At 41.5% G+C, this 22030-nt stretch overlaps 1 protein-coding gene across 4 annotated transcripts in view; it reads left to right on the top strand.

The window, feature by feature from the left end:
* The first annotated feature begins 1283 nt into the window (after positions 1–1283).
* LOC119167425 (uncharacterized) overlaps positions 1284–22030 on the top strand; it is a 179152-nt gene continuing 158405 nt past the window's right edge. For 2 of the 4 annotated variants that reach the window (XM_075866350.1, XM_075866352.1), the window contains exons 1-4: positions 1285–1545; positions 8106–8126; positions 14270–14317; positions 20543–20581. In XM_075866350.1, coding sequence (XP_075722465.1) covers positions 1456–1545; positions 8106–8126; positions 14270–14317; positions 20543–20581 — 198 coding nt within the window. In that variant the 5' untranslated portion in view covers positions 1285–1455. Of the gene's footprint in view, positions 1546–8105; positions 8127–14269; positions 14318–20542; positions 20582–22030 lie in introns of all 4 variants that reach the window. The other 2 variants (XM_075866351.1, XM_075866353.1) reach the window with 1 other exon arrangement.

Here is a 22030-nt window from a genome sequence, read left to right on the forward strand (position 1 = left end):
AAGGCGACTGCCGATTTCCCCTGGGTGGGTCAGCCCAGGGGTGCCGTCTACTTGATGCCGGGGCCAAAGGGGTGTGTTGCCTCTGCCGGGGGGCCTTAACGGTCCAATCACCCAGCGTCGCCTCAAACCCCAGGATCCCCTTTTTCCCGGACACGGCAAAGCCACGCACGGCTAGGCGTGGGAGGGAGTAGAAACTCCCCCGTTAGCTCGGGTCCGTGGTGTCGCTACACACCAAACGCCTACTTGCGCAGGCGCCCCTGCGGGGAGGGACACCATTAAGCTGTCGACCATAGTGCCGAATATGTAATGCCTCTGTTTATACCGTGCATCACTGTTCCTTTAACTCACCATAGTCCTCTTGGCTCCGTGTATCAGCTTCGCGCAGATGCCGCCGTGAGCTTAGAACCCGATACCCACCTCGCAGGCATTTCATATTTTCACGTGGTCTCAATGTTGTAGGAATCTATTCTGGTAATTTTTCGTTTTTCATTGATAGCTCTCATTATTATTTTTGCAAGGCCAGAGAACGTTTTTTGATTTTTAATATTTGGTTTGCTTACTTTGCTGCGATGCTCACTCGGGCATTTTTTTATAGTCTTTCACCTTTCTTCTTCGCAACGCTGCCAGCTGCGTAAGCGACAGCAGGTTGAACAAGTCTCACATGTCATGGATGATGAAGTACTTTCTACAAGTATAGGTCTTCCAGTTGATACAAGGCGCAGTCTCTATGAAACACTTGATAATGCTTATGCTGCAGGCCTAATGTATTTTATTTCCATTTGTGACCTTTTACCTTTAATTGGAACACCACGTTTCTTACTATACCATGACCACTTTTCTTTAAAAACTATCGCATTGCATGATACTTTTAATATTCGTTTAAATAGTATTAACAAAGCATACAATGCACTATGTAATAGTTTTTTATGATTTCACATAATATATTTGCAATCTACAATGCAGCCGCATATGGCCTCAGCACCATAATTCACTGTTCTCCCCCACACTTGTTGGTATCATTTAGTACCGAGATACATTGTTTCCAACGCATTTGTATTCACAACGTAATAAAATATTGAAAAAGATGATTGTTGATTTTATCAGGCAACATTCATGAAAATAACAACGCATCTGCTGCTTTCAGCCACTCATTCACTGAAAACCGGGCAACATTCAAAGTGCTATTTAGGGAGCACATACCATCACCACTTACGTCATAAGCGATCTACATAAGTGATGAGAAAGCTAAGGCTCATGTGTCATTCAGAAAGAGAGAGAGGCAATTCATCGGAAGGCAAAAAAATTGGCCTCAACTACTGTTATTCAGCCTGTTACACTGTGCAGGGGGAAATTATGCACCAATGACGTTGTTTGGTAGTGCTTGATAACTTCATGTAGCAAGTGTCGCAAGAGACGTTTCTGTTGGCTGGTTTCAGAATACCATATTGCCTAGATATGAGCATTCTACTCCACTCTGTTTCGCTTTACTTCACCACGATATGTCTGGCATTGTTAGTTGAAAAGTCAACAAGTCCTAATGGAAAAGTAAGTATGCTTCTATAAATACACAATTATAAAGCGCTGAGTATATTTGACGTACACATGATAAATTTATTTGATAGATGCTTCACTTTTTTGCAAATGAACTGCGGCAACGTTATGTGACCGAATGCAACCTTACTTCTGAAGCTCCGAAGCAATATTCTACGTTAAGTGGGCTGATACAATTTTTCTGATGCTGACATACTGGAAACATTCAGTCGCGTCTATTTTTGGCGCGAATGACAGATTTGAGTTTGCATAGCCTGATTATATTAGTAAAGTAGGAGCTTCGTTTAACACACGTCAGAAGTATGGCACTTGAGGGCACGGTGTTTTCAAGTGCGAGAACTTTAATTACAAAAAAAATATATAAGTGCTAAGAGTTCATCAGGAAATAATTGTGTTGGCTTGGGCGCATAAAGAGAACGACTACCATTTGTTTACAGAACACTGCGAAATGGTAGTAAATAGGCACAGAGAAGAAGGGTGATCAGCAGGGAACTGACCAATTTGAGAACTTTATAGATTGTAGCTTGGGACCGCTGACTTCACAGTGTTTTGAAACTCTACATTGTAAAAGCTGGATAATAGCTATTAAGCTAGGTAGTAGCTAGGAAGCTAACATATGACGATCCCTCACCATCTGGCTGACGTCAAAGAGTTGCGTTACACCTCCTGCTAAAATGAGAGCCGAGTGCGAGAGAGAAATTTTCCGGTTGTTATAGGGAGCCATATGCGAGTGACTATAAAGTAAAATGTATGGTACTGCAAACTCCTCACGCTTTCGCACTAGTGGAGACCCGGACGTTAAAAGACAACGTTGGAGCTGCTCGAACACTCGCCGATAAGTCGATGCTTTACATCAATCACCATTTCTTGTCTGACCACGGCGTAGGCATTCAGTGCCGCCCATTCCGGCAAACCGAGAACAAGACACCCAACAGCAGAGATGGGAAGTAGCGAAATACATGGCTATTAGGATACCATATATTAGAGGCCTATTAGTATATGCATTTCTGTATTGAAATACAGTTGCTATATGTGTTTTATTGAATTGGTCATATGCACCTAACATGTATTGATTATATCGTGATGCAGCGCAGGACGCGGATATCTCGATAATTTTTTTCAAAAAAGAGCTATAATGCTTTCATAGGAGAAAGAAGGCGCTTTTTTTCTAATCTAAGCAAAGGTGCTTTACCAGTCGGGGCCAAGTTAGATCGCTGAAGAATTACCCGCCCCAAATAACGAAGCATGCAGTAAATTATGATTGGCACCAGTGACGGTATGACTGTAAAGTCAATATTTTCGTCCTCTGCATGAGAAAAAAAACCTACAGGAGAAGGTTGCCGATTGTACACCCATAGCAGCCAAAAAGCGGCAATTTAGAACAGGCAGGGCTTGACCATGCAAACGTGGCAGCGGGAGCACCAGCGACTGCGAACGCTCGCCATCATTAGAGCAGATCAGCCGAGTGAGAGCGACCGATGTTCAAATGGGTCAGTAACACACGCGTCTCCTAAGCAAGTGATTGTTTCTCAAAGCAAGGATGACTTTAATTGTTCTCGGAAGGTAGTTCCATAATATTTACACTACGTTCAAGACCAACAAGACCCAAGTTCAGTATTTCATGCTTTGGCTTGGCGAATATTGATATATGTATATCGGAAATCTTTCCTGAGCATATCTTTTTAGCCTTGCCCAACTGTCACTCTGCAGCAAGTTATGTGGTACTTCAAGTTGTCATTACTCTTCTGAAGCTGCTGCAGTAGTGACACTTCACGCAGCACATCTGGTTTTTCAGCGTAGAGGAACTCTTGCGGTGGTGCAGGGTGCAATTCTTAACAGGAGGTTAGACTATGATATTGTTGTCATGTTTTCGCGATCGCAAGAAACATGCTGCAATGTCCATATTCTGACAATCACAAAGGCATTCTTGAAATAGAGCTCACAGGCCTGAAGACAGGTTTCGAACAGCATGGACAGCATTAGCTTCTCAGAATGGTTGAAGAAAGCATGCAGTACTTCTACGTCCCATGCGGCGTCTTTGTGGGAACTGTGCTGCGATCATGCATGTAATTCCTTTGCACAAACTCTTCCTGTAGTGACTCCTCTAGTAGGTGAGCATATTCTTTAGCGTCTTCAACAGAAACCCGCGACTGTAAGGAACAAATGGGCGACAAATATACAGGCAATAATTCTCTGTCAGTACCCGCAGTAGAGAGCCATCGTGATCCTTAACTCCTCGCACGAATCCGTGATAACCTCTTGGACCACAATCTTAAGGCTAACGAGGAATTCAACCGCAAATAGAGAACCTTGTGGTCTCCAAACTGATCGCAATCAAAACAGACCACCGACGCACTGCGTTTCAACACGCCAAAATAACGACGGATACCCTAGGCTTGTTGTCAGCGTATCCTGGTACTACCGCTGGTACGAAGCCTGTGCTTGAGTGTGCCGTTGGTTTTCTCAGTTTGCAGGAAATTCACGGCCGCGCACTGTGTGCGTCCAGTGTTTCGTACTTGCGACAGCTGGTTATTTGACGTCACAAGCCGACTCAAAAAAAGTCTTATTTCATCTACACATAATCTGAATTGTGTATTGCTCCTCACGTTCTGATTAAACACAATTGAAGTCACAGGTAAATCTTGAAACACACGAATCTTACGAACCATATGAGCGGAAAGCTCTTGGACTTGACATCTGTTTGAGAAACACTTATCGATTGATTTTCCTAAACCTGGCGTGCTTGTTCTCTTAAAGGAGCACTGACATCAAATTTCAAGATCCAGTTGTGCCCGTCATTCGATCGCTTGGTATGCATAGGTCTTCTTAGCCAAATTTAAATGGCATCCGTCGCGTGGAAGTTATCTTAAATGTATGTCAAGCAGCATAGAAAAGCTAAGGAGGAAAAAAAAACAAACAAATAGACTCCTTGCGACATCGACACTAGTGCTACGTGTTCGGTATGATACATTCCATAAATACAATCCTGAGTCACGATGCCCTAGTAGCAATGACATGTATGATCCGAGTGTTCTTATCGTGGCGCCGACTGGCACCGAAGTGCAAAAACACACTCGCTAGTCCACGACCAGGCTAAAGCCAGGCTACCGCGCACAGGTGAGGTCTAGTCCAGCCGTGGCTCGTCATGTCTGATCTTAATCGCACCAGTTAGAAGGATTTCATGAAATGTTCAAGATAAAACCCACCTTTAAAAGATTGGCGAAATCAAAGAGCATTATTAAACGTGTGCTTGTGCGGCAGCATGTCGGAGAATCGTTGTGAGGTGCAGGTGAGTCACAGTCGTCTAGTTCTAAGCACGGAAAAAGCGCAATGAGGGTGTCTTCTCATATCATGTATATGGTACACATCAACATGACCACAACCTATCAAAATTGGAATAACGTGCAGTCAGGTGTAATCGCTAACAAGTAACATGCACGTATTGTTGAATTTTAGTTCATCTGTAGACTTTGCGTACACGTAAATGTAGTAATACCGTATTAACCGAAAAAGGCTGGATAGGTGGGGCCATCTGGTGGCGCAAAAAGAACCTGACAAGCAGGAAAGTTATTCTATTTCTCCGCTGATGCCCGTTCGCGATAGCTGTATTGCATTGACTCCTCAGCGTATACCTGAATGCTTTGCACGCCAAAACATACCTGTTGTAGGCCCGTGTGCTCAGATTTGGGTGCACGTTAAAGAACCCCAGGTGGTCTAAATTTCCGGAGCCCTCCACTACGGCGTCTCTCATAATCATATAGTGGTTTTGGGACGTTAAACCCCACATATCAATCAATCAATCAAAACATACCAATTTATATAAATGAGACACACGAGCAAACATGGCTGAAGCATGCATCCTCGGTAACCTCTGCAGTGCTGCTTGGAACGGCGTCTATTCTGGACGCCGATCCAAGAACACAAAAGGACGAACGAAGCAAAAATAATTCGTAACGTCACGAATCACGGTGATTCCGAGCTCCAGACTATCGTATTGAACCCGAGTCGTCACTTTGTACGGCAACGACACGCAATGCAGGTGACAAGGCATGACTGAATGTGTCCGCCTAGCAGACGAAATGTTTGCAGAGCAGCTGAGCCAGACGTCACTCTTTGCTGCGGAGAAGTGGTCAGCTGTGGCGTGATCTGGAGGTGACCGCAAGGTAGCGCCCCCGCTTGTGCTCTCAGCGCTAAATATGACGGGATTGCTGGCCGTTTTCGAATTGTTCTAGATCCCAGTAATATAAATCAATAAAAGCGATAGGTATTTATCCCTCAGTTGCGTTTTAGGTAGCGAATCGCTGCTTCGCGGTCTATAGCTACTCGCTGGCGCGTAAATCTTGGCATGAGTAAATTCGATGTCGGCGCTCCTTTATTCATAGCATACTTTTTGGCACTTCATTTTTTGGGGAGAAGGGGGAACTTTGAAATCGGTGCCAAGTGAATTCAGAGACCAAATTCACAGTTAAAGGCGTGACATCGAGTTTACCACCCTTGTGTTCGATCTAGGCCAACGATGAAGACTCTCCACAATTGTCTTAGCTTTATTAAAATTATATCACACTTCTTCCGTGTATTTTTTCTTAAACACGTGGAACCCCACAATGTCACTCATGCCATTGTGACAAAAAGAGCACCGTGTTAACAAGTTTTGTTTGTCTTGCTTCTTATTGGTAAAGACAACAAGGCAAGAGTTCAGTCACAGATTCAGATCTAATATAATCAACCCATTTCTGCTGCGCAGTCATCACCGCTTGACATGGTTCCGAAAGATTCAGGTGACTTCAGAGATTGTGCTGACTACCATGCCTCCGACGAAGTGGTATTACCAGTTGGTGACGTGATCTTGCAGTGCCAAACTTTACGGCATCTATTCACAACGGTACCATATTAGGCAAAATGCTCTTTGCCAGAAATACGAGACCAATTTAGCCTGCCAACGTATCCACAATTACAATCATACCACCCTAAACACTGATATATCTCAGTACAGGAGCCTCTACCATTCGGTCTATATTTAAAACAGACCTGCGCGGTGGCAAATCGACCCACGAACGCTCAGTCAGTACCATAGCACTGTAACCACCAGACCATTGCGGCAAAATAGGAACTTCGTTGTCGGCGTCTCTCGGTAACAGCAGGCTTCAATTTTGTAACACGGAGAAACGCAGGTGTTCTGTATTCAACTACCGGTGCTTCTCTGTGCACATGAGATCATGCATCAAATCCTTACCATCATCTCTGTTGCATGTGGTTGTTTTCATATGTTTTTCTTGACTATATTTATTTATCAAAATACTTCAAGTATTGAAAAGATTTTAGTGCCATTTCCTTTAGTTTTCATGAAGAAGTTGAAGAAGCTTGCCAAGTCAGTTATACGAAAGTTTTCAAGGTCGGTCGAACTTCAGAAAGAAAAAAAAGCTTAGAAGCACCATGGCGAGCTCCTTCTCATCAGTGGGACACTTTGGCTAAAATACAGAAGCCCGCTGCAGCAGCCTTGCTGACTCGGTGACTGATGAAGTGAAAAAACAAAAATAATTAAGCAGAAGAATTACAAGCTATGGTGCGACCCAATAATAATAGAAAAAAGTTAGACACAAAACTAATTCTATTGATTAGGTAGACGCCAAATCTAGGAAAACTGTATGACTACTACATCATCCGACATAACACTGAATTTCTAAAAAATTGAACTCCTCTAAACACCTTCAAATTTACAAGAAAAATAAACTGAAAGCACGGATATGAAGTAATTGACAAGAAAAATACTGAATAAAGCTCGCCATGTAAGTGAGAAGTGTCAACAACGGGAGTATTTCATCTTGCGAGGTTGTTTCGTTCCAGTTAGGTGCTAGGAACAAATGATGGAATAGGTTGTTGCGTAAACTTTGGCAATAACACTGCATTTTTGGGCTGACCTGCAGGAGTACAACAGGATGGTCGGGAAAGAATAATGCTACTTTAAGGTGTGATATGCAGGGTATTACAGCATTTCATTTTGTGAATGAGAAATAGAGGAGAAAACGTGTGCTTAAAGCTGAGAGGCGGAATTTGTAAAGAATATGTTAAGTACCTGAGGCTTCCAGTAAATCGTTGTTTCTAGAAATAACGTAAATAGAGTTATTCCGCATGAAGATATGAGCAACGCTTCACACAATAGTGAAGGATTGGCAATTTAGGGTTTACGTTCAATTTGTTTTCGGGAGAAAAGTTTTACTCAGTAGGAGGTTTAGGGCTAATTCAGCAGCTGGAATATTGAGGCAGAGATATCGTAACAAGAGGAAACCAATAGCGTTTTTTTACAAGAACAAGCTAGTTGCTAGTGTGGCAGATAACTAAGCTTTCTTGTCATTTGCCCTTGAATGGTAAGCTAACCTGGCATAGACAATTCACAATCAAACCGAGACTGCTCACGCAGTGTGACGTTTTGAATGATAATGGTTTATTCAGAATGATAACTTTTTCTTATTATACATTTCTCAAAAAACCTTCAGTCAAGAGCATGTGCCGGTATTAACTACTTGTTGTTCATTTTAATGCTATTTCATTTTTAGGATCCACCAATTCCAGGTCCTGTAAGTATGCATTAAAGTGTACATTTCGCAAGCCCGTTATCTTTGTTAGCTGCTTTGCACTCGATTGTCAACAAAGTATTATATAACTTCTAGCTGGCACGCAATCGAAAGTATACATTCAGCGCGACAGAAATGAAAACGTTTGCTATATTTATTTGACTCTAATGTGTATTTTTACAATATAGTCATAAAATTGTTGAGCACTGAACGGGAAGGAGAAAAATCCATGGATCGAACAACAAAGAAAAGTCCAGCGAAATCTTGACTCAACTTTAGCCTCCACCTCAAAATATTTTGTTATTTTTCGAAAGAAATATTCAGCAGCCAAACAATAGTTGCCTGCTTTATTTGATAATAATGGCGCATTTATAGTGGCTCAATATAGTATTTGAATGCGAATGCAGCTGCATTAAACAAGTCAGCACCTCGCAACATTTATTCAGTGGTTGAGTGCATAGTCTTTGGTAGCTCAACGCTGTCTTTTGAAATCTTTTTATAGGATGTAAAGAATAATATTCACTGCTTTTTAAACTGATATTTGAATTTTACAGCTTTTTCTCGCAAGATACAAGAAAACGCCGCATGAATATAGTCCCAGTAAACAGCAATAGGAAAGATCATAGAGACAGCGTTTTTGAGCTATGGTAAATTAGAAACTGTCTTGACAGATGTTGAATTTGCGGTAAGTTATCATCCTTGGACAACAATATTGAGTCAGGTAGAGAAAACAATTATTTAGGCAGGCTAATTTCCTGATCGACCAAAGTTCAAACTTCATTTCTGGCGATGAGATGACTGAAATGGAGCCTAGTTTAGCCGAAACGAACTGTAAGGATGTTGGAGGCGAAGAAGAGCGCGCCTCGATGCGTTTCAAAAGTAATGACGCAATGAAAATATTTTACAGCTGCCATCAGCTCAAAAAGTCAAGGGCCCTTCTTATAGTCAAGCAGACGTAGCTGACATGAGACTCGTCATAAACGAGAAATAAGCAACGCACTTCTGATAACTCGCCGTAAATAACAAACATTTGTCAGCCGCGACAACCACGTGCAACATTGTACCTTAAAAAAGACAAACAGCAAGAAAATATGAAGGGCTGTGCAACCCCTGCAACGCTTTGTGAAATCAATCTAACAATATTGTCGTCTATAGGAAGTTGGAGATGAAAAGCAACAAAGGAAAGCAAGATTTCTAGGGGTTTCTGATGCATGGGTTTTTTTCATTGATGAGTTTTTGCTGTTTCAGTAAACACTATAATTTTGCTTTGTGCACGCGCACTTAGCTTCACCAAGTTTTGGACTTAACTCTGTCGCATGGGGCTGACGCAAAGAAAAGCTATACGAAGATTTATGCCACTCTACGTGAGAAAGCATTTGTATATGGGGCAATCTACAGTTATGAGCTGTATTTGATTGATTGATATGTGGGGTTTAACGTCCCAAAACCACCTTATACTCATTAGAGAAGCAATAGTGGGTGTCTCCGGAAATTTCGACCAAATGGGTTTCTTTAACTTGCACCTAAATCTGAGAACTCAGGCCTAGAGCATTTGCGCCTCCATCGGAAATGCAACCGCTAATGCCGGGATTCGATCGCGCGACCTGCAGGTCAGCAGCTAGTGCTTTAGCAGCTAGACCACCACGGCGAGGCTACTGTATTTCCAGCACAGCCACTGCGTACTTGTCTTCGAGTAAAATACTCGTTGAACGGATGGACTGGAACAACTTGGAGATATCGGGTGTGGTCAGCATGGAAAGAAACAGGTAGCAAGCAAGTAAAAATTGCAAAAAAAATTCGAACCTATATGGTTCTCCAAGCAATGCTTTAATAAGGGAAGATTAACAATTGTACAGTGTACATAGTCCCTGATCCACATTTGATGAATGCATAATATGCAGTTTCCGAATTGACGTCTTAGTGTGCCCAACCATTTCAGCGAAGGTAATATAAACACTTTTTGTTGATTGCGCTGGTGAGAGTTTATTTCATGGGTTTTCGGTGTTCAGCTTGCATTGAGGAGAAACTTTGCGAAAATTGTGCTCTAGCGTTTATTATTCTTGATTACTCTCTCAGCCCTGTACCGATTGTTAGCTACTGTTCTCTTTTTGTTGATACTCAGAATACGTTTACGCATGAAATCATGTTGATAAAAATATATTATTTTTTTCTGCATATCTTAGTTTTATTTCTCCTCAACAAAGAAACAGCAACTGTTAAATATTCATTTTTTTCCTCATGAGTATGAAGTGCTGTTTGAGCAGTGCAACTTGGCACCGCTCAAACACCTGTGGCGAGGGGAGTGGTGTGGATAGAAGGACAGCGTTGCAGTGGCTAGTCAAAGAGCTGCTTCGCATCCAAAAAATTGAGGTCTTTGACTAGCCAGTGTGACGCTGTCCCTCTGATCACACCACTTCTCTCGCCACTGGTGTATGAGGGGTGCAGAGTAGCTCACACTCCCTTAGCAGTGCACAGTGACATCTCTCTCTTTCGCCAGCCATGCGCTCGCCATGTGTCAGCTCTTTCTCGCTTGACTTTCTCCACTGCTCACACCATTCGAGCCCACTCCTCACTTGCACATCATCTCACCCGTGCCACCTCTCTCCATCCGTCGGCGAGAAGAATCCACGAGCCAAAGGGCGCACGGGCCTGTACGCGCCCCAAGAATCTCGCAGTGCCGACATTGTGGACAGCGCACAGCTGCTTACTGCATGATCGCGCCGACCGGCGGGGCGCCATCGTGGCATGCTTCCCGCCAGTGTGCGTGTACATTTACCGGTTGTCGCCGGCGTTGCGACGGTTAGCAAAGCCGATAGCGTTCGCGAGTGGCGATTTCAACACCGACGAGACACGAGCCAGTGAAGCCGATTGCAAGCCTCGGAAGTGGAAGAGAGTGAAACAAGTTTAGTCATGGCATAGCAAAGCTGGTAAACCTCACTTGCTGTTGGTACGAATGGGTTGTGGCCAAAAGCTTGCCACGACCGTTTCGGCCCAGGTAACCACTTCTGCAGGGAGACGGTAGTCAGCTGACGACAGGAGCGACTCCCATTCCTCGAGGGAGGAAGCTGGTGGTATTGGTGTTTGGGGGGATAACTCTTGCATTCCCAAAGAAGATCAGCGAGACCAAGGACGCGCGAGTCAGGAACACCGATCACGTTCGAGAATAGAGACGGTGCGCGGATAACACCGGTGGGTCGTGAGCCAAGCGAGCCGAGCGCAAGCGTTTTTAGCGCGTCCCGCCCCTTTTCTTTCAAACAAACGTTTACTCGAGTAAATGCTACACCGAATTTCACTTCAAACCGTTCATCCAGCACCCACGTCGACGCACGTTTAAATTACGTCAACGCCGTGCGCACCACTGCAGATTCGCATCCCATTAGGGTTCCCTTCAGGGAAATGGTTCATTGTTTTTTTCGTGCTATGTGTGCTTCAGCCTGTCAGCTCCCAAAAAAACGGACGTCTCGCAATCAGTCTGGGAAAAGTTTACCTTGACTGTATTCTACGACTTAGTTCATGTGTTACCTATGGTTTATGAACCGTCGCGTATACTCACGATGCTGTCGCTTATGTGCACACCGTGAACAGGAACAAATGCACCACAGAAGACATATCAGCAAACTGTTATTTGAAGGCCCTGTTGAACTCCTTATCTCAGAAAAAGTGTTGCGTATGAAAGATGGGAGGCATGCAAGCAACTCTACTTTGATGTACACCCATTGCCAAAATAGGTCGGGACGAACGAGTGGTGGCCACTATCTGATAAAACTGCAAAGCCACCCCCTAACGTTACCATCTTGTGTCGAGATATGGCAGTGTGACTGCGCGTGCTTGCATGCTCGCAGCCATGTCTTGGAGGTCGCTTGCAGCTGGCTGGCTGATAATCGAGTAGGTACGCTTTCTTTGTTCCATACGATACGCTCTCAGTTTAATGGGAAACGTTAGGCTTGAACGACAGGCTGCTCACATTATACGATTAATTGAATGCCACAAGTTGTATTCTGTGAATGTTATATTTACGGAGAACACGGCGTGGCACTCAAGTGTGAACTAGGACACCGAAAATCAGAAGCCGTTGAGCGGAAAATTTCCTTTTGTTAACAAACATACAAAGAGAAGGGCTGCCTGCTGCGCGTTATCTGTCTATACAGAAAGAGGAAGCAGCATGCCCATGGCCACCAACGTGCTGCAGTCAAACTTGGGGTGCGACAGAATTAGCGAGCAAAGCATGGTGTAATGAAGAGGAAAGCCGCACATACCGCGAAACCTTGAGTGTTATCAGCTAGCCCGCAACAACGGAGAAATAAGGCATGGATGCCAATGTGAATGGATAAGCGCATGTACTAGGATGCCTCATGCGTTCAAAAAAAGCTCTGAACGGCCGCTAATCTAGATTTTGCTTTAACTTTGCTGCATGTTGTGGGCTGGCCTGGTGATTTTTGCTCACAACGTATGATAAAAAGCATTTCGAATGATGAAATCTGCAATAAACTTATGCACGAATGATCCTTTCATTTCATTGAGGTATTTTCTGATAGTGAGCTGCACATAAGGAGCATAATCATTTTTGTATTAACGTTTTCTCTTAACACTGTATTCACGAAGACAAAAATTTGACCTCTTGAAAATTGATTTTCAAAGTTTGTACCATAGCAGCGAGGCAATTTTCGTATAAATTTTTAAAGATGAATTCTGTTTCTTTTAGGACTTACAAGCATGTTTTTAGTAGTGTGTATGTAGGCGATAGACACTCCTTGGAACACAAGTTCTTGTTCGAGCCTAAATATCGGCAAGTTAAGTTGTCTTTAAAAGTGCTATCATCAGGTTTCAGCGTTGCAAAAGACGAGTATGCTAGTCAAAACGTTGACTTTTGCGACACGTCTTGATCCATGAAGTGTTCGCTGCTTCAGGACTCCGTTTTTTTCTGAAATTCCTTCTTTTGTTCTTATTTGACTGATACTTCACACACAGAAATAGCACAACAGATGCCCATGTTTTTAGCAAGAAAAACTAGCTTGCTAGTACCTGGGGTCAAAATGTTCGATACATTTCTGGCAGACTTGAGAACTTGCACAAGAAAATCAACAAATATTTCATTTCAAATTGCACAAACCTAGAATGACAAAAATGCGAACTCCATAAAATGCACAAGTTATTCATCGTTCTCATCCCGATAATTTTTTACTGCCAATAAAATTTATTTGAAAATAGAAAGCAGATGTTGCCAAATATGCCACCTAGAGAAAATTGATACTGATATAACCGAAAAGGAGTGTTACTTTCTGGAAGCAGATATATTTTCCTGAAAGTTCTTTCTGTTTGATAAGAAATTGTGTTTTGGCTGACAGTGCCTAAAAGTTTAACTAAACAAAACATTTCAAAGCCCGCCATGTACCTTTGTTAGAAGGCGCATAAAAATGCTTTTACAAAACACAGAAGCAGCTATATTTTAAGTTTTTTTGCGTAATTACATTTGAATGAGTTTTACTGTTGGAAAACACAAAAACCCAAAGCCAATCTGTTTTCTACTATGGAAACATTCTCCTCTTTTGCGTTAGAAAAGCGTATTTTAGGTAATACAGTGCTCATAACAGTGTTGTCGCACCGCGCCATGATTTAATGAACTTGATCACTTAAACGCAAATACACAGATAAGCACGGATAAATAACTGCATTATAATTGACCAACGACAAAGACGTGCCTCAAAAGAAGCACTACACATTGTAGGGCACAAAATAAGGTCACTCTCGCGTTGCTTCTATGTCAATGTAACGATTATGAAACAGCAAATAATGCAAAAAGCCAAATCTTTATAGGTAAATATTTGAGCATAACCACAGCGCTCGCACAGGGCTCCAGACAAAAGATTTATCTTGAAATATTGCTATATTATCAAACCGACTCTGTGGGGAATCTATTGGACCTCATAGTGGAGAACTTCGTATTGTATGTGAAGATATGCGCGAAACCTAAAGTAATTCAACATTTATCTAGCTCTATATATATTTTTTATGGAATATCACTGTCGCAAAACCCTGGCAGTTGTACAAGTACTCGTTTTATCTTATCCCGTTTGTTGAAGTAAACATTCAGTTCAGAGTATTCTCCTGTCCTAATCTTCTTAGATATCACGCTATCTATTTTTCAGAATTTTGGATGGCCACTTCTGGATACTATCGTCATTGGCGGTTCTCCGGCAAGTGTTCTTTTTTTTTTCAATACAAATGATAATACCTGATGTGTAAAACCAAAGTGTTGCATGACTTCTGTCTAATATAAGTCGAAAATGCGTCGCGTGGCTCTACACGATCCTAAATAATTTAGTGTTACCGATTTACAGCGACATGAAGTCGTTCAGGGAAGTGAAACTATTGTGGCTTTTGTAAATAAATGTTGAGGCTTTTGACGCTGTATCGCATCCCCTTCTGCTCAATAAACGTAAATACTGAATAAACACAAACTACAATGAAATAGATCAATTTGATGAACTTACTTAGACGTTCGAAGTTGGACATTGTGTTTAGGACAAAATTATGGCTGACACCATGAAACAGTGATCATGAGTTGTTTCCTAGCCACTTTAACGTTTACAGAAAGAATACAAGAACAGGTGGAGGGGGGTTTCTGTTGGCTCACTCTTCTTTACGGTCATCTAATTTTGATAACGGGTTCTATGACGTAGATCTGGTCTGGTGCACTGTGAACTCTGCCGACAAGACAAAATTTATTGCCGGAACATTTTATCGACAGCCAAATTTTGACCCGGCTGTGTTGCACGGATGGTACGACATATATTTCGAAAATATGGCATCAGTTTATTCTTGCCGCTGATTTTATCGTACCGTATTTCACATGGTCTAATAGAACATGCATCACCTTGACTGGTTGAGGCGAAATCATTAATGTGTTCTTCATTATGTTAGTGTGGCCACAACAAACAATAGTCGTTTTAATAATTTTTTTTTCAAATCGCCTAACATTTTAGACTCCGTTACGTGCATTCACGGCATTAGCGATCATCTCACTTTTGTAGATAACCTCAATTTCGAGATAAAGGAACCAAAGTGTCGAAAATGGAGGAAAATTTATTATCATCAGGAGAGTGATTAATTTGCTGTTTTGCAGACACTATTTGCTCATTTGTCTTTTTTTTCTGTCATTGCAAAAATGGTGATGTTTTACAACTGCGCTCTTTATTTAGAGCAAAAATTATGGAATCCCAAAATAATTATGTGCCAAGTGCAATTGCGGCTAAACTCGAAAAGTTTAAGAGAGCATGGGTGTCACCAGCGATTTTTCGAACAATCGTAAGAAGACGCCGAATATACAAGGCATTTAAAACAAACCGAAAGTAGTTATCGGTACAATAATATAGTAAATGTAGGTGTATATACTCCGCTGAGACTGTCAATACATTTGCTTTTACCACAAAAACTGATTGATTGATTAATTTGTGGGGTTTAACGTCACAAAACCACCATATGATTATGAGAGACGCCGTAGTGGAGGGCTCCGAAAGTTTTGACCACCTGGGGTTCTTTAACGTGCACCCAAATCTGAGTACACGGGCCTACAACATTTCCGCCTCCATCGGAAATGCAGCCGCCACAGCCGGGATTACCACAAAAAGACTGGCATTAAAAAAAAAAACAAGCACCTCAATTCACCACTTCATCTATTCATAACACGTAATCATTACCTCAAATACGCTTTTAACGCAATAGAACAAATTTTTGTTCGAGCAGTTTGTTCATAATGTAGTAGATTGGAATCGGTTTTCTTGAGACCAAGTGTGCTGTAATAACGACGATTAATGTTTTTTAGTTGTAGAACCCGGGCTTACATGCCTTTTGACAAAGCAGAGTATTTCTGTGTAAATTAATAAGAAATAAATAAACATTGTAAAGAAAACACACTGTGTGAGCATATGACAATCGTTTATTCTGTATTGCAGGGCTGAGATGAAATATCAGTGTGCACTACCTCACAGAGGGTGACATGGTAGAGCAGTCACGTAAAACGGTGTTAACAGTAGGACATTCACGTGGAGCTAAGCAAATTTGGATGCTGTACCGTTTTAGAAACAATAATACCGTAGAAATGATGATAAACTAGTGCGCCGTGAGCTAGTTCCAGTTGTGGTAAACTGCAGACGCATAACAAACAAACCAATTGAACTCACTGGTCTGAAAAAGTCTGTTGGGGCTGGCAAGAAATTCGACCCCGAATCGTGGCTAAAGTCATCTGCGAACAGTGAAGTATTTCCTGTTCACTTTTTTTTTCTTATTAGAGGACAGAATTCACCTCATCAAAGTGTGTTCTTGTTATTATTGATTTTCTGTGAAGTAATTTCAGCTAGGTATGGATATTCATGACGTTGAATCAATTTGGTGCTCTGTTCCTTTATTCGATTACTCTGGATTAATACATAAAACAGCGTTAATTAATGATTCCATGTACCACCACATTCATATTTCAAAAGGCAACAGATCTTGTATGACAGTGTGCCGAAGGCATGTTGACAGCCTATTTCGATTACAGGTGATTTTTTGTTTACCTGACCAAGAATTTATCGAGGGGGAAGTGTATGCGAAGTTGACAACCTTTTTATTGCAGACATAAAAAAATAACATAAACCTCTCAAATATTACACTATCTAAATTCTTCAACTAGGAACAATAAGCTTCTGGACCTTTTGTTGAGCAACTCACCTGATAGTAATTGCTCAGTTCCTATATAGGGTGCATAAGCGATCATCATAATGTCGCAGCGCATTAAATCAGAAATCCCTCGACCAAGGTCATCCGCGACAAGGAGAAATTTTGTTCTTCGAAAATAATGAATATTCTACTATCTGTCAGTAGTTACTTCATGAATGGCCTGTTTTTCAATGTTTTGTTCAGGATCATGGCACTCATGAATTGTGTCGGATAGATAAATTTGGTATGCTGGAAATTACGAACAGGTATCAAGCAGCATCACTTCTACCAGACTTAACAAGCGTAAACAGTTTTTGGTGAAACTGTTTTTTTCTCAGGGTAAATAAAAAGGAGGAGGGCTGATATGTTAGGCACGAACAAATTCTATGTACGAACCAGTAAACCAGTCATTTGAAGCAAAGCAGGGGTATAGGGCTAGAATAACATGTGCGAAAAAAGAATACCTTAAAGTGCTTGATGACGCAAACTATCCTAAGTTTCTTTGGAAGTTTTTAAGCAGCTGCAGTTCAGATTATATAGGACTAAACTGTTTTTTGTTGTCTTCTAGCTCTTGAATATCATGGCGACAAAAGCAATGTGTTTGAATAGTACTTATAGCCTGTATTTCTACTCAGACACAGCAATATTCGTACCCCACGCTTAAGCTCTTTTCCAGCAGTTTAGAAGCAGAAATTGGTGTAAGAGAATAGAAAAACTTCTAAAAGGCAGATGAAAACAAATTAAATAGTCCAGGTGATATATCGCCACGTATACCCAAATAGTGTAGTACACCTAATTCTATACACTTTAATTTGTTTACTGAAAATCAGTGCCTTCAGCGCTCGGAGCTGATGATTGAAAAATTGCTATTGTTGTTCTCCTTCACGAAACAGGATAAAAAAAGTCGTTGTGAACAGTAGGCCTATATGAGAAACATTATTATCATGCATCAACCTTGGGTGTAAAAGCATACTAGAATTACGTGCAATATGGCAAGTGTGAATGCGCTATTAAAGGAGCAACACGGGCTTTTAGAAAGGTCGTTCTTTCACAATTCAACTAAGTCTATTCGCTCTCGAGTTTGAACTTGAAGCTGATGAAGGTGGTAAAATACTGTTTTTTGAGAGACGTTAGTAAGCTTTTAAAACTGCATAGTCTTCTACCTTGTAAAAGAACAAAATTTTATTTTTAAATAATAACTCAAGTGTACTCGCATTGATCCTAAACTGTATATTTGTCACGAATGTGTTTTTCTAAACACAAGAGCCAGCCATACGTTGAAAAGAAAACAAGAGTCCCAGAGGGTCCAGCCTTATACACACATTTGTTTTTACTTTATGCAAATAATATTACGGTAGGCATTACCTTAATGTATACTGTTGTTTGCAGACAACTATCTTTTTTAGCAAAATTCAGTGTGCCCAATAAATTCATGTGTAGCAACTGGATCAGAATGTTTTAACGCTTGATGTTAGACTTGGAAGGTTGACTCCAACAAAACGAAGTCCCAACGTTTTTTTTTTGTTCATAAAAAATATGGCGGCTGCTATTTCGATGGAGCAAAAAATGTTGTAGGCCAATGCGCTCAGATTTAGGTGCACGTTAAATAACTTCAGGTGGTCTAAATTACTGGAGCATTTCAATACGGCGTCTCTTATATAGATGTATGGCGGTTTTGGGACAGTAGTACCCATATATCAATCAGATGTTACGTTATCAACTGACTACCCATGATTCCCTCATGTGCATGACGCCATTCTTAAAACTGGTAGAGCACTCACTTTTATTCAGCAGCATTTCGATCATTTGCAACTAAACCCCTTCCCTCCCCCCACCCCCCACACACAAAATGCCATTTTTAACTTGTGTTATACCGATTTCGGAACACGTCTGTGCTCTCTAGAACCAAGTTCAGACAAAAAATCTCCCTGTTGCGGCTGCTGCATTTTCATTGGAAGCGAGAACGCTCTTGGCCCGTGTGCTTAGATGCGGGTGTGCTCAGATTTCGAGGGGCTTGAAAATTTCGGAGCTTTCTAAAACAGCGTCTGTCATACTCATATCGTGCTTTCGCGGCGTTATACCCCATAAATTATTAATATTAAGAACTTACACGAAAACTGAAGAGTATATAAAAAATGGTTTGTTAGGTTCACCACGAGAAAGTATGGTTAAACAAATGTCATGGGAAATTAAACGCGAAGCGAGCTTTGAACTGCCTTTTTAAGAAACGTGTGTACCGTGCCAGAACGAACGTATTTCCTAACTGTTTCTTTGCTAGAACTATTCTTCAGCGGAACCCGCAGTGCAGAGATGGAGTGTGCTGTTGTAATGAAGACATGATTATCTCCCACTTGCACACTTCTGCTAAGACACCTTCAGGCAATACGGTGCCATTCTTGCTGTGACGAATAATAAAGTCGTACCGGGCGGAACAATCACTTCGTGAGGTGTAAAAGTATTGATTATTTTGAGTAGTTTTATGCCTAAAGTAACAGTTTAAATATCACAAATGGCGTAGTAAAGGCGTGCAGAAAATTCGACCACTAGTGTCTTTTTCTGAGGCAGAGAAATCTAACCGCATCGATCTATATCCCATGAAACTCAAGGCCCAGCCCAGTGGCTATGACTTTATTTCTCGACCTTCGCAACAACACTGGAGTTCGGTGAACGCGAGGCCGGCAACACACCAGGTTTTGATTGAATATTGGTATACCTAGGCAAAACAGAAGACGTATTAGTGACCAAGTTGAGTCTGTTTCATTCGATCGGGCCGTCTCTTTCTTACAAAAAATACTTAGTAATGAACTAACAATTGAAATCATTGTGTCAATGCGGCTGATTCCACCCACAAAGGCTACGTGCTGTGAACTTTCTTTATGTTACGAAAACAAGAATCCCAATGGCACATCACACCAACATTTCTTTCTCAGTTAATTTTGTATGTATAACGCAGAAGATCAGTAGAGCTTTTCAGCTATGCTTAAGCCATACTTCTTTATTAAAATAAGAAAAGCCACGAGGGGCGTATTCTTAAACTTGACTTGCGAGCTTGATCGGAACATAATGAAAGTTTCAGTAAGCGAACAAGTAGTTATTCACTATGTGCGCAGTATACTCGTTTTTATAGAATAAAATAGCATGTGAGTACTCAATTGGTTTTTTTCAACTTCATTAAAACATACCAGAGTCAGCGTGACACAATTGCGTATTGCAATTGCAATTGCAAACTCACTCAATATACATAAAAAATGCATTGACTCTCTGAGTTAAATAAAACAAGTACTCAAAATGAAGAACAAGTACCTGCAACTGGCAGGAAACTTTAGCACACCACATGTGAATTATCACCTTGGTGAAATTACGAGCACAAAAATAGAGACACAATGCAGTTTCATAGCGTAGAAATTCAAGAGCAGTTCTTTCACGTTGCCTCATCCCACTTCAGAACATACAACTTGAAGGGCTGCGATGCCTTCAAAGGACCACTAATTCTCACAGGCTACTGCGATGCTTCTGTAATCAAAATTTCAACGTTATAGTGTTTTCGAACACGCCGTGTACAACCAGAAAGAACCTCCCAGAAACTACGATTTGGTGTAACTAGAGCAACTAGAAAAATCTCACGGTTAAATTGTGGATAGTGATGTCAAATTGATATACACAATTTTTTCTGAATACACAGGCGTTCCTCATAACGAATTGTACTTTGACACTGTTTTCAGTCTCCACCGTCATCGCATCCAATTCCTGGTCCAAATGAGGTAAGTGTTTCATCCCAAGATGAACCACGTTACTTTTTCAGGTTAAGAATGGCTTCCACCCTGTGTAACTGGTGATATTGAATCATCACTCACAACACATTAGCGGGCAATCACAGTAGTATAAGTGTTGCATTACCTAAAAGTATGCATTACTACTTTTAAGCAGAAGAATAAAGCAATCGTAACAGAAACAACCGTTGGTCTTGCGAAAAACAGTCATCGTTTTTATTAGTCTGTGTGCCAATGTAGAGATTTCTGTGATTGTGACTGATGTGGAAATTCTCGCAAACTTTTACTTAAGTGTTAAAATTCAAATAGAAGAGTATAGACAAACAGAGTATTTTGACGAAGTCTTTTTTGGACAAAACTGTGCATGAAGGGTTCCTAAGTCCTGTGGCCGACGTTTATTTGTTTTCGCTTGCAGTGAAAAACGCGCGACAATAATGCAAAAGATAACAATGGTCAGTGAAAAGAACAATATAAATAACGATTGTTACATATGCGCTGCCGTTACTCTATTATAACGTTCAGGTCAGGATTGCTTATTAGTGATGGTTCGCAAAAGCTGAGGAAACGTCTGACAGATGTCACTTTAGAAGTGAGTGCATAGTTCAAGCTTTTATGATCCTAATTATTTGTTTATTCCGCAGAGCCATGGGTTGCAGACCCCAGACTGCCCAATATTCTTGGGTTCATAAATGCAGGGAAGTTTGTTTCGATAGGTCAATGACAAGATTAAAAAAAATTTTACAGTGTTGCTGGAAAAGCAAAAAAAATGAATGTGATAGCAACAAAGTTGTAGGTCACGCACCAAATGGCTAGATGATCTGGATGTTCCCTGCATGTTTCATGCACAAATAACAATGTGAAACGTACTCACAGGCACAGATGAACACAAATAAGTGTCTGAGTTGTTACTTTAATGCGTTTAAATAGCACGCGTTTTTCGCAAACAGAGCCTGTGCAACGATTGCAGTGACCTTCCTGTGCACGGTATCGACAACATACTCGTTCTGTGAAAAGCCCGAGGCCAGCCCAAATGTACGATGCTCCTTACCATGAGATAAGAGCGCGTAAGTGAACGTCTACACCCTCCCCTGCGCGGAGAAAGCACGCATGGGAGATGAGAGCGAGCGCCGCTGCTCCGTGACGATGTGGCGACGCACGCTCATAGCGCCACTTTGCTGGTCATGCTGAAAACCCAACAGCTTCCCCGACATTCTCGTAAACAGCGGTAAGTGGTACATATAAATAGCTTGTTTTTTTATACTTGAAGAATATGCTCCTCTGGTGACCCGCAGGTCGCGGGTTCAAATCCCGGCTGCGGTGGTTGCATTTCCGATGGAGGCGGAAATGTTGTAGGCCCATGTGCTCAGATTTGGGTGCACGTTAAAGAACCCCAGGTGGTCAAAATTTCCGGAGCCCTTCACTACGGCGTCTCTCATATTC

This window comes from Rhipicephalus microplus, chromosome 6, assembly GCF_043290135.1.
Source record: "Rhipicephalus microplus isolate Deutch F79 chromosome 6, USDA_Rmic, whole genome shotgun sequence".
In the NCBI taxonomy this organism is placed as follows: domain Eukaryota; kingdom Metazoa; phylum Arthropoda; class Arachnida; order Ixodida; family Ixodidae; genus Rhipicephalus; species Rhipicephalus microplus.